This window comes from Phyllobates terribilis, unplaced genomic scaffold (assembly GCF_046119375.1).
Source record: "Phyllobates terribilis strain yellow unplaced genomic scaffold, ASM4611937v1 Scaffold_5__5_contigs__length_657084704, whole genome shotgun sequence".
NCBI lineage: Eukaryota > Metazoa > Chordata > Amphibia > Anura > Dendrobatidae > Phyllobates > Phyllobates terribilis.
The window spans coordinates 18,657,348-18,673,248 of record NW_027362765.1 but is presented as its reverse complement, the minus strand read 5'-3'; the positions used below and the strand labels follow the sequence as shown (position 1 = coordinate 18,673,248).

General features: G+C 47.0%; 1 protein-coding gene across 2 annotated transcripts in view; it reads left to right on the top strand.

The window, feature by feature from the left end:
• The window catches only part of LOC141270507 (uncharacterized), an 80,183-nt gene that overhangs the window by 14,020 nt on the left and 50,262 nt on the right, over window positions 1-15,901 (top strand). Inside the window, exons 7-12 of one of the 2 annotated variants that reach the window (XM_073680518.1) lie at window positions 11,906-12,012; window positions 12,142-12,321; window positions 12,405-12,528; window positions 12,612-12,709; window positions 12,908-12,998; window positions 14,175-15,260. In XM_073680518.1, coding sequence (XP_073536619.1) covers window positions 11,906-12,012; window positions 12,142-12,321; window positions 12,405-12,528; window positions 12,612-12,709; window positions 12,908-12,998; window positions 14,175-15,260 — 1,686 coding nt within the window. Of the gene's footprint in view, window positions 1-11,905; window positions 12,013-12,141; window positions 12,322-12,404; window positions 12,529-12,611; window positions 12,710-12,907; window positions 12,999-14,171; window positions 15,826-15,901 lie in introns of those variants that run through there. The other variant, XM_073680517.1, reaches the window with a different exon arrangement.

Below are 15,901 nucleotides of genomic sequence, written 5' to 3'. Positions count from 1 at the left end.
ATTTGCAGAACACAACAGCAGTCTCCAGTGGTAAGGAGTGGGATTGCAGCACAATTAAGGTGAACAATAGCAGACTAGTGGTCAAACTGCAGAAGGACAATAGGAATTCTGACAACGTGACATGCTGACGCCAGATCTTTAGGGATCCCTACTCGTCAATCGATCTCGACAAGACTCTCAGTAAGTACCTGTACGAGGTACATGCTGTCACTTGTGGGTTCTCAACCATAGTGTTTTGTGGAATCTTTAGATTCCACACCTACTATTCCATGAGCTGGGGCATTTACAATGGCCACATGTTTTGGTGCCTGCCCTTGTAAATGTCCCTGATTTCTATCTACCTGTTTTCCCCCTCCTGTTCTGGCATAATTAGATTTAATCTTGAAACCATTATTATTGCCAGATTTTTCAGGGTCATTACGGTTCCGTTTCCATTGAGGACAATTTCTCTTCATATGTCCGTATTGCAAACACTGAAAGCATTGAATGCTCTCTGTCCTTTCCAATTGCAGAGCCGTGGGGCGAACAGTTGATTCAGTTTTACTATGGTGTACACATTCATCTTGCTATCTAAAATGTACGTGCACATGCTCCCTTACTTTAACAAACTTCTTAATGTGCAGTATATTTTGTCTACACGCCTGAATAATCATGGCCGCATCAGTAAGCGATGGTTCCCTTGCTGCACTTAGCCGAATTGCAGTGTCAAGGTATGGGAATTTTTTCACAATCACGTGGATCATGCCTTGCAGAATACCAATACCTTGATCTTTTGTAACTTTCCTCTATATGGCTTCAAACCAACAGTTCATTCCTGGCTTGCTTTCTCCCCGGCGCCTCATACCTCTGCACAAGGTGTGTAGGCAACCACACTTTGAATATTTCCATACGATATACAGGGGCCACAGAATATTTATTGCAATGACCCTCAAAGATATCGCATGAAGTAAACTGATCTACATTGGGATCGTATTTCAGGATCTCCTTGCAGATCCGTAACAGGAAATTTATCCTTTCCATACTATGTTTAGGATAACATTTCTCTGGCCTTTCCGTACAATTTGGCAGATTGGAAGTGGTGTGATCCATTTCCCACCCACTTCTATATCCCCAATTGTTGTCCTGACCCTGAAAGTGACTTCTACGTCTGTACTACAACAGTGTTGGAGTGAACTGTAGCAACTGTTCCCTGGTATCTGAAGCTCCGGATCTATGATTCATGGGAGACGTGGACGCTGTTGCTGCCGTCTCCTGTACCGACACAAACCTGTTTTGTGGGCAAAGGTAACATGCTATTCATACCAGGCGGTGACAGATTAGAGATAACCTGTTGCAAATCCGCAGTGGTTTGCGTCTTTGTAGCCAGATCCTCCCTGAGTGTTGTAACCAGCGCATCCGTGGATGTGGCTCTGTTCTTAAACTGATTGATCTCAGTGTCTAGTCGGAGGAGCTCTGTGTCCATGTCAGAATAATAGGTCTCTTTCTCCGAAAGTCTAGATTCCAAAACACACACACAGAATTTCCCTGCCCCTCTCGGCTGTACACTGGGCCCTTTCTTGCAACTGTGTTTCAAGTGTGTGTACTTGTCTGATGTTTTCCACACAACAATGGCAGTGGAAGTTATCAAGCGTGGAAACTTCCTATGCCCTTCTTGTGCTAGCAAGTGTTTATACGTGTTCTGGTCTGCAAATGCTACTCTCAAAGGTATACACCAACATGGCCACATTTGGAGGAGTTTGCTTTATCGAAAATGCTTCTACTGATGCACAATTTGTCATGTGCGTATGCCTGATACAGCAAAGTGGACCAGAGTATCTCTGTGGATTTGTATGTGTTGGGAAGTATGGGGTTAACCCTGCTGTTCTGTTCGGTCAAAAATGACCGAATTTGAAATTTGATATTTTTTAAAATATTCATTATGTGGTTCTGAAACTTGTGGTTGCCTTTTCCTCATTTGAGGGGTTCTTACTATGGGTAGTTGTTTTTTTTTTGTTTACTTTTTGCTCCACGTTTTTTTTTTACACTTGTACTGTTTGGTCAAAAATGACCAATAGCCTTTTATACTAATCTCCAGCCATTTTTTGAGTAAAATAAAGGAGTTATAATCTCAAGTGCATACGCTATAAACTCTCAGGTATATGACGCGCCCCTGGGCCTGTGTCGCGCTGCGTTGCGCATGCGGGAGCCTACCCGGAGCCGGATCAGTGGAGGGTTGTAGTCTCGTGGCGGTGACCCGGTCCGTGCCCAGGGAGTCAAACTAGACGGCAGTCTATTAGTAGTAAATAGTTGATGACTACGCCACCCGTTGAGTGCAGCCAGGGAGCTGCTGCTGCAGGGCAGACCGCTGAGGCCGGTGGTAGGATTGTGCAGCGTGATAGTATAACCCCCAACGGGAGGGGTATGGCCTCAGGGCAGCCGACGTGGATGATGGGGGTAGCAGGAACCACTCAGAGACGGTACGGTGTAGTTCAGGGTCTTTACTGGTAACAACGATAGACCCTCCCGGAGTACTTGCTAGCAAACGGGGCCTGGTCAGTCTTTGAGCAGATGGGATCTCCCCTGGCCAGGCGTAGTTGTAGGCCTCACAAACTGACTGTACTCTTCTGGCTACCTTGCTAGAAGCTGATGTAAGTAGCCCACGTCCCTGAGTGTACCGTGTGGTGCTCACCCGTATGGCCGGTGACTCGGGGCCTTCTAATGGCTTCCGCTCCACGATGGCGGTGCTGGTCCCACGCGTGTGACCGTGCCTTCGGGCTTCTGGGCCAGAGGACCTGAAATCCCCTGCCTGACGGATTCTGCTGCTGGGTAGAAGTTAGTCCCCACAGCCTCGGACTCCGGGTCCGGTAAAGAATCTTCTTAGTCAGGGCGAGCGCTGCAGCTGCCAGCCCCTGACTCCTTGGAACTCTCCTGTTTCCTATGCTGCTTCTTGTCTCCACTCTCCTTGTCTGACTCACCCTGCCTCAGCCCCGGGTTTATACAGGGGAAGTTCTTCCCCTCCCAAGACTGGGCAGGAGGTGTGGCATGCACAGGATCCCTGACCAAAGGACCTCCCACCTGCTCTCAGACATAACATTACATTACTGTGGAAAACCAGACCCCTGGGGTGCCACATTCCCCCCTAGTGAAATTTAGTACTCCGGGACTAAACACATTTAGAAAAACATAACAAAGTATAACAATAACAATACTATAAGAAAAACACATAAGATGGTTGCGGCGTGTCCGCAACCGGGTGCAGTCTTTGAAGAAAAGCAAAGGTGTCCATTTCACCAACACAGGGAGACGTAACCAGGTAGGGGTCTGTCCTACCCCGAGTCCTTAACAGTCTCTAGTCCATCCTGGGTTACGCTCCAACTATATACAAGGATTCCCGGTAAATCCACCAAGGTTTCCTAAAAACAACTGGAAACACAAAATTATTCACAAGCAACAATACACAGAAAAACATAAATAAAACAATTTATACACTTTAAATTCTCCAGCGTGCGGGTAACTGGCCTCTAGTGGCCCGAGTGGACCTACGGAGCTGACTGTCTGGCCCTGAACTACAGGGTGTAGGAGCTGTCAAGGGTAAACTGGGCAGCTGTCTACCGGCTCTTTGTCTCACTAGGGGTACGGCAGGCTCACTATAAGCAGAGGGTTGATTCTCCTGTTCTGCTTGTGTGGAGTCTTCTGCCTCCTGGACCGGCTGTTCTTCCAGCTCTACCCGTTGCTCCGTAGGTTCTTGGGATGATGGTTGGAGGAAGGTGAGTACGGGTACCACAACTGCACCATTGACTTGAGTCCAAGACTGAGGGAAGTCCCCGAGCACGGTACTAACCATATCTTCCCTTTCTTCCACGGGTCGATGGTCTTCTTGTTCCTCTTCAGGGTTCCTCAGTTGTTCGGGACACTTCTTCAGGTGGTCCCGGGATACAATGGCTGTGGTTTCCCCTCCGTCTTTACTGATGGTACAGACCTTCGGGTTCTCGTGGCTTGAGGGCAGTACGGTGTACGGGTCCTCCTCCCACTGGTCATCCAACTTGTGGAGCCGTCTTTTCCTCTTCAAGACCTGCTCTCCGGGTACCAGGGGAACAGCGGGAGCATACTGGTTGTAAGTCTTCTCTTGTCTTTCCCTAGCCTGACAGAGACTTCGCTCCACGCTCTCTTGTACTCTCCGGTACTGCTGCTGCCTCTCTGTGTCCCAGTCTGTTTCTGGTGAAGTGTCCTCAGGTGTCAGGACTCCCATTTCCAGGTCAACAGGTAACTTACCAGGTCTCGCCCTCATTAGGTAAGCCGGGGTACAGTTGGTGGAACCTACCGGGATGTGGTTGTATAGGTCCACCAGATCGGGCAACTTCTCAGGCCACAGACTGCGTTCTTCCAGGGGCAATGTTTTTAGCAGATCCATTACCACCTGGTTCATTTTTTCACAAAGTCCATTAGTTTGCGGATGGTAGGGTGTCGTCCTTATCTTCCGGCAGCCATACAGATTGCAGAATTCCTGGAAGACCTCCGCTTCAAAGGCAGGTCCCTGGTCCGTCAGCACTTGGTCCGGGTACCCGTGTGGACGGCAGAAGTGCTGCTGGAAGGCTCTAGCTGCTGTTTGAGCCGTTAAGTCCTTGACGGGGACGACAACCAAGAACCGGGAGTAATGATCCACGATGGTTAACGCGTAGACGTAGCCACTTCTGCTTGGGGTCAGTTTTACATGATCCAAGGCTACCAGTTCCAACGGTTGCCGGGTGACGATGGACTGCAGGGGAGTCTTCTGGCTGGCCCGGTCCTTCCTTCTCAGATTGCACGGGCCACAGTCTCTGCACCACTTCTCGATGGTTCCCCTCATGCCTACCCAGTGGAACCGCTCGCGCAGCAGGAACTCCAGCTTTTTCCACCCGAAGTGTCCAGCTCCGTCGTGGTATGCCTCCATCACCATGGCTGCGTCTCTTCGTGGCACCACTACTTGCCAGAGTAGTTAATGCGTCCGGGAGTTGACCATTCTGCGGCACAACTTCCCCTTGTAAAGGAATAGTCGACTCTTCTCCGCCCATAGTTGTTTGGCTTCCTCCGGAGCGTCTGGTTCAAGTCGAGCCTCCGGCCGAGTCAGCATCTCCTTCACCAGTCGGACGGCAGGGTCGCTGTCTTGCGTTTCCGCCCAGTTGTAGTGGGGTAAGGGGTTCAACGTAGCAGCCTGTTTACCCCTTACCCGGTGGGAATACTGGATAGTCCCATGACGGTGGAACGCAGGGAGTTCAACTTCTTCCAGTCCCTCCGGATCTTCTCCTTCGTCCGGCAGGTTGGGCATCCTGGACAGGGCATCCGCGTTAGTATTGGAGCGTCCTGCCCGGTATTTGATTGTGAACTCGTAGTTGGACAGACGGGCCATCCACCTCTGCTCCAGGGCACCGAGTCTTGCCGTGTCCAGGTGTATCAACGGGTTGTTATCCGTGTATACGGTGAACCGGGAAGAAGCGAGGTAATGCCTAAAGCGCTCAGTGACTGCCCATACCACGGCCAGGAACTCTAGCTTAAATGAGCTGTAATTCGCGGGGTTCCTTTCGGTGGGTCGCAGTTTTCGGCTGGCATAGGAGATCACTCGTTCTCTCCCCTGCTGAATCTGGGATAGTACGGCTCCTAGCCCGATGTTACTGGCGTCGGTGTAGAGGATGAAGGGCTGGCTATAGTCTGGGTACGCCAAGATTTCATCCCCCGTGAGGGCCATCTTCAGCTGGCGGAAGGACTCTTCTTCTAGCTCTTCCCATTTGAAGGGCGGCTTCTGGTTCTTGGCCTTCCGGGACTGGCCTATCAGGAGGTCCTGCATAGGCGCTGCCTTTTTGGTGAAACCGGGAATAAACCTTCGGTAGTAGCCTACCAACCCTAGGAACTGCCGCACTTCTTTTACGCTGGAGGGGCTTGGCCATCCCTTAATTGCGGTGATCTTATCGGGGTCGGGAGCCACTCCGTCAGCGCTCACCACGTGTCCCAGGTATTGCACCTTTGGTTTCAGGAGGTGACACTTGGAGGGTTTCACCTTTAGGCCGTAACTCGCCAGAGCTTCGAACACCTCCGCCAGGTGTTTCAGGTGGTCCTCATAAGTTTTGGAGTATACAATGACATCGTCCAGGTACAACAGGACCGTCTCGAAGTTTCTGTGGCCCAGACAGCACTCCATTAATCGTTGGAAGGTTCCTGGGGCGTTGCAGAGTCCGAACGGCATGCAGGTGAACTCACTAAGTCCCATCGGGGTGGTGAATGCGGTCTTCTCCCGGTCCGCCTCTGCTACAGGAACCTGCCAGTACCCGCTAGTGAGATCCAAGGTAGAGAAGAAGTTAGCAGATCTTAAAGCAGCCAATGACTCCTCTATCCTTGGTAAGGGGTACGCATCCTTGTGTGTGATACGGTTGATTTTCCGGTAATCTACACACATCCTCATGGTGTTGTCTTTCTTTTTGACTAAAACTAGTGGGGCTGCCCAGGGGCTACAGCTATCCCGGATTACCCCAGCCTCCTTCATGTCTCTAAGCATCCCCTTGGCGTGTTGGTAATGTGCAGGGGGTACGGGTCGATACCTCTCTTTTATGGGAGGATGATCTCCCGTGGGGATGCGGTGTTCTACCCCCTTGACTCGCCCGAAGTCTAACGGGTGTTTACTAAACACTCTCTCATACTCTTGAACCACCCGATAGACTCCTTGTTTCTGATGTGAGGGAGTGGAATCAGTACCCAAATGTAGTTGCTGACACCAGTCCTCCATGTCTTTCTTAGAGCCGTTACCTTCCTCCGGGTGAGATGGAGGCAAGGGTTCCACAGATTGTATAGAATTTTGATTAGTGGTATATAATTTGGCTAGCGTGGCATACCGGGGCAGGTACACTTCCCTCTCCCCGATATTTATTATGCGAATGGGCACCCTCCCATGGCGTACATTGACCACCCCCCGTGCTGTCAAAATGGTGGGCCTACTGTCTGAGTAAACTGGTTCTACCATTGCCTGGTAATCTCTTCCTCTCAGACCAATAGCTGCCCGGCACCAAATCATCATTTCACTTTTTGGGGGCATGGCAATAGGAAAAGGGTCACACATTCTTACGCTACCAATCTCACCGCCGGAGAGTTCCACTTGTTGCCGTTGCATCAGTGCCCGGATCTCTTTCTGGAGCACCCGCTGCTCGCCGGAGCTGGCGTTCTTGGCAACCTGCTGTAAAAGGAAAATCACCTCTGCAAGACAATTTTCAATTACGTTAGTTCCTAGAGTTATTTTTGGGTGACTCTCATGTTTATCAATATCTACAATGATCAGTCCCTGTGCGGCCAGTTCGACTCTACCGATTTTGAGGGCCATCTCCTTAAATCCGATCTGTGGCACGGGCTGGCCATTGCTGGCGATGATACTCAAGTCGTCGTCAGGGTAGTGGGTAATATCCGAGTCATTCCAGTACTGCTTGAAGAGCACGTACGGGATGGTGGTGACCTGTGACCCGGTATCCAGTAGGGCACTCATTGGAATGCCATCCAGTACCACAGGCAAGACTGGACGTCCTCCCACATATCTGTCGCGCCAGTTCGATGGGCCTGGTGATCTTTTTCCTGGGGGTTGGCCCTCTACCCCAGGTTGTGCCCGTTTAAAGAACAGTACCTTTCCATATGTCCGGGTTGATTGCAGCGGCGGCAGATGGGTCGTCCGTCCTCGCTGTATCGGTCACTGGGTCTTCCTCTGGCCGGTGGGGTCCTCCTTGGTCGACGCCACGGGATGTCCTCCGGTCCGGATGCCAGCTGGATCTTCCCTGGGGTGGAAACCTGTAAAGACTGCACAGTTCGGGTTAGCGCAGCAACGCTCTTAGCTAGCTCTTGGACCTGATGGTGTAGGTCTGGAGCCGGGTCATTGTCCAAAGCCTGCGCATCAGCTCCCACAGGCCCTGCTGACAAGGGCGCCGCCTCCTGGTAGTAAGTGGTAGTGGGGCGTCTGTGGGTCACAACGCCACCTGGTGCCGGTTCTCGGAGCACCCGGATGGCTCTGTCCTTGAACTGTGCAAAGTCCAGATGGGGATCCTGTAAGGCCATTGCCCGCAACTGGGTTCGGTGGGCATTGCAATATAAACCCTCTATAAATTGTTCAGTCAACAGCCTGTCCTCGTTTCCCACCCCATCAGGGTCGGTCTGCTTTATGGCCCTCAGGGCCTCTTGTAGGTTTAGTGCATAGTCCCTTATACTCTCATGCGCTCGCTGCTTGCACCCGTAGAATCTAAGCTTAATCTCGGCTGAGGTGCGGGTATCAAAGGTGTCCTTCAGCCGGGTTAGTATCCCTGCGACAGTCTTCCTCCCAGGTGGCCAGGATTTTACTTCCCTTTTGGCTGCCCCGGTTAGTTGGGCCACCAGGATGCTCACTTTTTGCTCTTCTGTGAGGGGGTACACCTGGAAGAGGCTATCCAGCTTTTCTCTAAAGTCATGCAGGGTATGTGACTCCCCTGAGTACTGGGGTAGCCAAGCTGCTCCCGGGATATAGGGCATGGTGAAGGGCATAACTGCAGCAGCGGTAGCGCTGGCGGGGGTTGGGGCAGTGAAGCTCTCCTCCGTATCCGACATCTTCCTCCCCCCTAGTGGACCGTGGCCTACCTTGCGATGATCCTCTTCCGTAGGCCGCGGCTCCGCAGTGGATCGTCAGGGTTGAGGACCTTCCGTCGCGCTCCTGTGACGTCGGCGTCTGCTGGGCTCCTTCCAGGACCTTACGCAACGTCCGGACGTGAGGCGGGGCTTCAGTTCTCGCGCGCTTTCGGAGTCCACGCCCCTCTTCTTCCCGCGCGGCGTCCTCAAGATGGCGTCCAATGGCGGGAAAACTCCACGGATGGCGGGAAGAAGGTCGAAGATGGCGCCGGATGGCGGGAAAACTTCGCGGATGGCGGGAATCTTCACCACTGGTAAGCTTGAACAGTCTTTGCTTTTCAGGCACGCAGTACCCGGTGGTTGCGGGCACGAAATCCTGCCGACTACGCCAAAGTTGACGCGCCCCTGGGCCTGTGTCGCGCTGCGTTGCGCATGCGGGAGCCTACCCGGAGCCGGATCAGTGGAGGGTTGTAGTCTCGTGGCGGTGACCCGGTCCGTGCCCAGGGAGTCAAACTAGACGGCAGTCTATTAGTAGTAAATAGTTGATGACTACGCCACCCGTTGAGTGCAGCCAGGGAGCTGCTGCTGCAGGGCAGACCGCTGAGGCCGGTGGTAGGATTGTGCAGCGTGATAGTATAACCCCCAACGGGAGGGGTATGGCCTCAGGGCAGCCGACGTGGATGATGGGGGTAGCAGGAACCACTCAGAGACGGTACGGTGTAGTTCAGGGTCTTTACTGGTAACAACGATAGACCCTCCCGGAGTACTTGCTAGCAAACGGGGCCTGGTCAGTCTTTGAGCAGATGGGATCTCCCCTGGCCAGGCGTAGTTGTAGGCCTCACAAACTGACTGTACTCTTCTGGCTACCTTGCTAGAAGCTGATGTAAGTAGCCCACGTCCCTGAGTGTACCGTGTGGTGCTCACCCGTATGGCCGGTGACTCGGGGCCTTCTAATGGCTTCCGCTCCACGATGGCGGTGCTGGTCCCACGCGTGTGACCGTGCCTTCGGGCTTCTGGGCCAGAGGACCTGAAATCCCCTGCCTGACGGATTCTGCTGCTGGGTAGAAGTTAGTCCCCACAGCCTCGGACTCCGGGTCCGGTAAAGAATCTTCTTAGTCAGGGCGAGCGCTGCAGCTGCCAGCCCCTGACTCCTTGGAACTCTCCTGTTTCCTATGCTGCTTCTTGTCTCCACTCTCCTTGTCTGACTCACCCTGCCTCAGCCCCGGGTTTATACAGGGGAAGTTCTTCCCCTCCCAAGACTGGGCAGGAGGTGTGGCATGCACAGGATCCCTGACCAAAGGACCTCCCACCTGCTCTCAGACATAACATTACATTACTGTGGAAAACCAGACCCCTGGGGTGCCACATATACATACGAAAAAACACTGAAGAAAGAGCTGAAAATAATCAAGGCATGCGAGTAGTTTTGGATTCAAAGGACAAAATGTTACATGCGACAATTTTTTCACATCATACCAACTGGGGCAGATGTTGCTGGAAAGAAAAATGACCATGCTGGGTACTGTTAGAAAAAATAAGCCAGAACTGCCGCAAGGTATCCTCAGTAAGAGATAAGAGAGGCGTTTTTAGTTCTATGTTTTATTTTACTAAGGATAAAACAGTAGTTTCTTACGTTCCCAAAAAACACAAACAGGTCATTCTGATGAGCACAATGTACCATGATAGTGCAATCAGTAATCGAGACGACAAAAAGCCGGACATGATTTTACATTACAATGCCACAAAAGGGGCAGTTGATACTCTAGATCAACTCATAGGCACTTACACCTGTAAACGCAAAACAAATCGATGGTCAGTGGTTGTTTTTTACAACATTCTTGTCGGCATACAATGCATTTGTGTTATGGCGTGAAATACACCCAAATTGGAACAAAAATAAACTATATAAAAGAAGAATTATCATAGAGGAGTTGGGAAAATCACTGGTTAGCCCATATATCGAAGAAAGAAAAGTAACACCCAGAGATGATGGAGCGGCAGCCATTGTCCACAGGATCCAACAGCATGCTAAAGAAAGTGAACCAACGGCTTCCACCGGCACTACTATGATACCCACGACCTCCACCAGCAACGCAACCATCCTAAAACGGAAACGATGCCGCCTTCTGTCCAACATCAAGTAATCACAAAACAAATGTGATATGTTGCAGTTGTGCAAAGCACTTATGCAAAAGACATGGAAATTATACTTGTGATGAATGCAACCAGTAAATTTAGCACCATGAACCTTATTTACCATTTTATATAGAAAAAAACTGAACTTTTTAATTTTTTTTATTTTTCTGAAAAAAAATATTTACATACTGTTTGTTATTAGTTATAGTTTACAGTTATATAAAGAATATTTTTTTAAGTGCAAATGTGCAATATGCATGAATATTGCAATAAAGCCATGTAACATTTTGTGATACAAAAAAAAATTAAGTTTTTTATTTCATTTTTCATTTATTTATGAACAACCATGTTCACATACAGTATAATAATGCAACAGGTATTCAAATGAAACTCTTTAATTAGCTAAAAATCAAGACTTTAATAGGTTCGGTCAAAAATAACCGGAACATTATAAGTGTATAGTAGACCCGAACAGAACAGCAGGGTTAAACGTGTTATTTTTAGACAGATGTGGAAAAGTTCATACTCACTTGTTCGGTGGCCTTCTTGCTAGGTGTCATCCTTCCATTACGTTCATCCCTGTGAACGTTCAGACCCCCGCAGGCTGCTGGCAGAACAAAGGATCTCCTTGGTCCCTTGGTCTAGCAGCCTGTGGCCATCTCCTGACATGGTAATTAACCAAGTCAACAGACATCTGCTGACAACAGAGTGACAATTATAGATGTGGGGGAAACATGTTGGGTAGATTTTATATACAATATATATCTTTATATAATTTTTTGGGGGGGAGGTGGGGCTCTTCTCTTTACAGTCATGAGGGAGTTAATGATGAAGCTAATTTTTTTTATTTTTTTAAAACCTGTCTTTCAATTTTTGCTCTTTTGGGAGAGCAGTGAACTTTATTTACTATCCTTTTTTTTTTTTTTTCTTTTTTTTTTTTTTTTTTTTAGTGAGAGGCCATTTTTTTCATTTTCTACATTAAGCTTTTTATGTTGTAGCAGCTGAATTTATTTATAACTCAAATATAATCCCAAGTGAGAAGATGTGGATATTCTCTGTGTAAACTAGAGATGTATGAAAAGCTCAACCTCATTAATACTTTATACCGATAACGCAGCTGAAGAAATTGTACATTTTATGTGATATGTGTTTTACACCAACTAATTTTTCACATTTTCTTTCCATTTAGGTTTGGAAAATTTTCCTGACCTCTCAAGGATGAATATGGACAGAGACAATATGGGGAAGAGGATATTACACCTCACCCTAGAGATCCTCTTCCGGCTTACTGGAGAGGTGAGAGATTCTGATGACGTCACATTACATCATTCTTATCTATGGGAATAACAGATGGACAGAACTGGAGAGGTGAGGACTCTGGAAATGTCTGTAGTGAGATTTATTAATGTTTCTCTCCATAACCAGGATTACACAGTAGTGAAGAAGACCTCTAGTGAGCGCTGTCAGGACCCTGTGTCTGAGGGATGGGGAAGACCCATGAGCCCAATCACGAGGCCTCCACCTCACCCCCTGATACATGAGGACATCAATGACCAGAAGATCCTAGAACTCGCCTACAAGATGAATGAGCTGCTGACTGGAGAGGTGAAACTGCTGGGAATGCTCGGACATTATACAAGTAACGCTATGAAGGGATCGGGGGATGACAATATCATTGTATGTGTCAGGTTCCTATAAGGTGTCAGGATGTTGCCGTCTATTTCTCCATGGAGGAGTGGGAGTATTTAGAAGGGCACAAAGATCTGTACAAGGATGTCATGATGGAGATTCCCCAGCCCCTCACATCACCAGGTAATAGACAGGACTAAATACACACGGCCTATAATTATCTGTATGTAAAGAATGAATTCAGTCCCTGTATGTGTTTCCTCCAGTTCTATCCAGTAAGAGGACAACACCAGAGAGATGTCCCTGTCCTCTTCTTCCTCAGGACTGTAAAAAAGAAGATTCCAATGTTCCTCAGGATCATCAGGTAGATGGAGAGAAGGTGTGATGAGATCTCCCCTATGATGTGTAGACGGCTGTGAAGGTCTTGTGTTTGGTCTTGTTTTATCCACCAGTATTATATGGTTTATACTTGTGTAATGAGAACGGTGGAGATGGCAGGATTAGAGCTGATCATAGATGGGACTTCTCCATCTGTCTGTGACTTTGACAATATTTGTTTCAGGGAGAAGATCTGATCCATATTAATACTACAGAGACAGATGTGAGGGGTGATGAGCGGTGTAAAGAGGAAATTCCTACAGATAACCGCCCAGGTGAGTAGTAACCAATAAATGCAGAGAAGTAACAGATTCTTCTCATTCGTTTTGTGGTCTGTCAGTTCTTTTTTTACTGTATATTTTCTCTCCTTCAGCCAAAATACATATTAAACATTATTGAATATGTATTTCTGTTATATTTGTGTAGGTGTTCAACTTACTGCCTTATGTTTGGTTGGTGTTCGGCCTGCTGACTCTGCCTCATGGCATGGCTTGGTGTAGCTTTTTTGCCTCATGACTTGACTTGGTTTAGCCTTTAGCATTGTTACTTGGCTTGGTTTAGTCTTTGATCTTTTAGTTTTGCTTAGTTTAGCATTTTTATTGGGGCCTTGGGTCAGCTTTTGGCTTCTTAGCTTGAGTTAGCTTTTAGCTTGATGGCATGATTTAATCTTTGGCCATGTGGCTTGATTTGGATTAGCCTGCTGCCTCGTGGCTTAGTATGAACTACTATTTCTTGATAAGGTTCTGAACTGCTGCCTCATGTTATGACTGCCCAATGTCTCATGACATGGTTGCGGCCTGTTTCTTTTTGTCACAAGACATCATCACTACAGGACAACTGACCTCGTGCCTGGTAGTCCAACCCAGCCGCAACTGGTTAGCAGCTTACTCTCACTATAAATTGTACACTTGTCTGGGTGGGGTTATACACAGCTCAACAACTAAGCTCTCGTAAATCAGCAGGTAGAGAAAACTGACTGCAGCTAATAAACACTGGAGTTAGGGCCTCTGTCCTTACCTCATGCTGATGCTGCTGGCAAATTACATAGCAAAAACCTGTTAACAGATTCCCTTTAAAGCCGTGGCTTCTTTGTACCTGACCATACTACACTTCCCTGCTCTGTGCTAAAGTGCGGCAGTCTGGGAGGGTGTGAAACAGACACACACAATGTAATAACACTGACCTATAGGTGATTGTGATTTTCTACTGAGTAACTTACTAAAAAGGGGGTATTGATAGGCAGATTTAATTTTTTTAGGATGCTGCATAAATTTCAGAAGTCAAAAACTTTTGTCGGTTAAATTGTGATCTGTCACAGATGCCTTCATTAGTTAATAAATAGACACCTGACTACATGTCTTATGAAAACCTTTTATATAGAAACTGTTTAAAAATCAATATAATTTCAAAGTAATGTAATTTAAACATAATAAAAAAATTATCCTTAGCAGATGACTGTGCTTGGAGCCAAGAAGGACATCAAATATTTTCAAATTTTAAAGCAAGTGATCAAGGAATCACACATGATGCATATGAAGAGCACACCATTATCCCATGTGAAAACTCAGCACTTCACAGCAAAGATTTATCTTCCAGTCCTTTTCTGTTGGTCCTACCTTCAGTGCAGATTGTGAAGCAAAATCATCAAAGAGTTCATACAGGAATTAAGCCATATTCATGTTCAGAATGTGGGAAATGCTTCAACCATAAATACAAACTTGTGATACATCAGCAAACCCACACAGGGGAGAAGCCATATTCATGTTCAGAATGTGGGAAATGTTTTAGGCAGAAAAAAAATGTTGTTAATCATCAAAGAATTCACACAGGGGAGAAGCCTTATTCATGCTCCGAATGCGGGAAATGTTTTAGGCAGAAATCCGATCTGAATAGACATCACAGACATCACACAGGTGAGAAACCATTTTCATGTTCGCAATGTGGTAAATCTTTTAAAGAGAAGGTAGGTTTAGTGACACATCAAAAAAGTCACACAGGGGAGAAGCCATTTTCATGCTCAGAATGTGGGAAATATTTTACCCAGAAATCAAGTCTTGGTATACACCAGAGAGTTCACACAGGAGAGAAACCGTATTCATGTTCTGAATGTGGAAAATTTTTTGGCCAGAAATCTGGTTTGGTTAGGCATCAGAAAAGTCACACAGGAGAGAGGCAATATTCATGCTCAGAATGTGGTAAATGTTATAAGTTGAAAAAAAATCTTGTTGAACATCAAAAAATTCACACAGGGGAGAAGCCTTATTCATGTTCAGAATGTGGGAAATGTTTTACACAGAAATCAAATTTTGTTGCACACCAGAGAACTCACACAGGGGAGAAGCCGTATTCATGTTCAGAATGTGGAAAATATTTTAAGCAGAAATGGAGTCTTATTATACATCAAAGAACTCACACAGGGAAGAAGCCTTTTTCGTGTTCAGAATGTGGAAAATGTTTTGCAGAAAAATCAAATCTTACTGCTCATCAGAGAAGTCACACAGGGGAGAAGCCTTTTTCATGTTCAGAATGTGGGAAATGTTTTATCCAGCAATCAGTTCTTTCAAGACATAGGAGAATTCACACAAGAAAGAAACTATATTGATGTTCACAATGTGGTAAATCTTGAAAACATTAAAGACACCAAGGGTAGAAAACATTTTCGTGCTCAGAAAGTAGAAAATATTTTACCCAAAAATTACATGTTGCTACAGATCAGAGGGAAGTCATATACTTGTTCTGAATGTGGGAAATCTTGTTCTCAAAAATCAGATCTGAATTAACATCAGAGGAATCACTTCTTAGACATCAAATAACTCCTACATAACTAGTGTATACATAACCATAAGTGAAAGGGGTTGTGGCGCTTTTCTTTCTTATAGCCAATCTCACATTTATGCTCTTCCACCCAAATTTACGATCCCTTTTTTTTTTTTTTTTGGTGCCTTTTTTAATGATCTGGAATGAAATCATTGACATCAGTTAAACATCATAATAGTTTTAGTCTTTATCTGATCTTCAGTGCAGACATTTTGTGCATTTGTTGTATGGCCAACACATTGTAATTATCAAATCCTAAAGCTAATAAAGTAATTAACATTTTAATGTTATACTTCACTTTGTTTTGTGTGTGTGTCCTGTTTATTACAATTAGCTACGAACATCATAATTAGTTTATTTT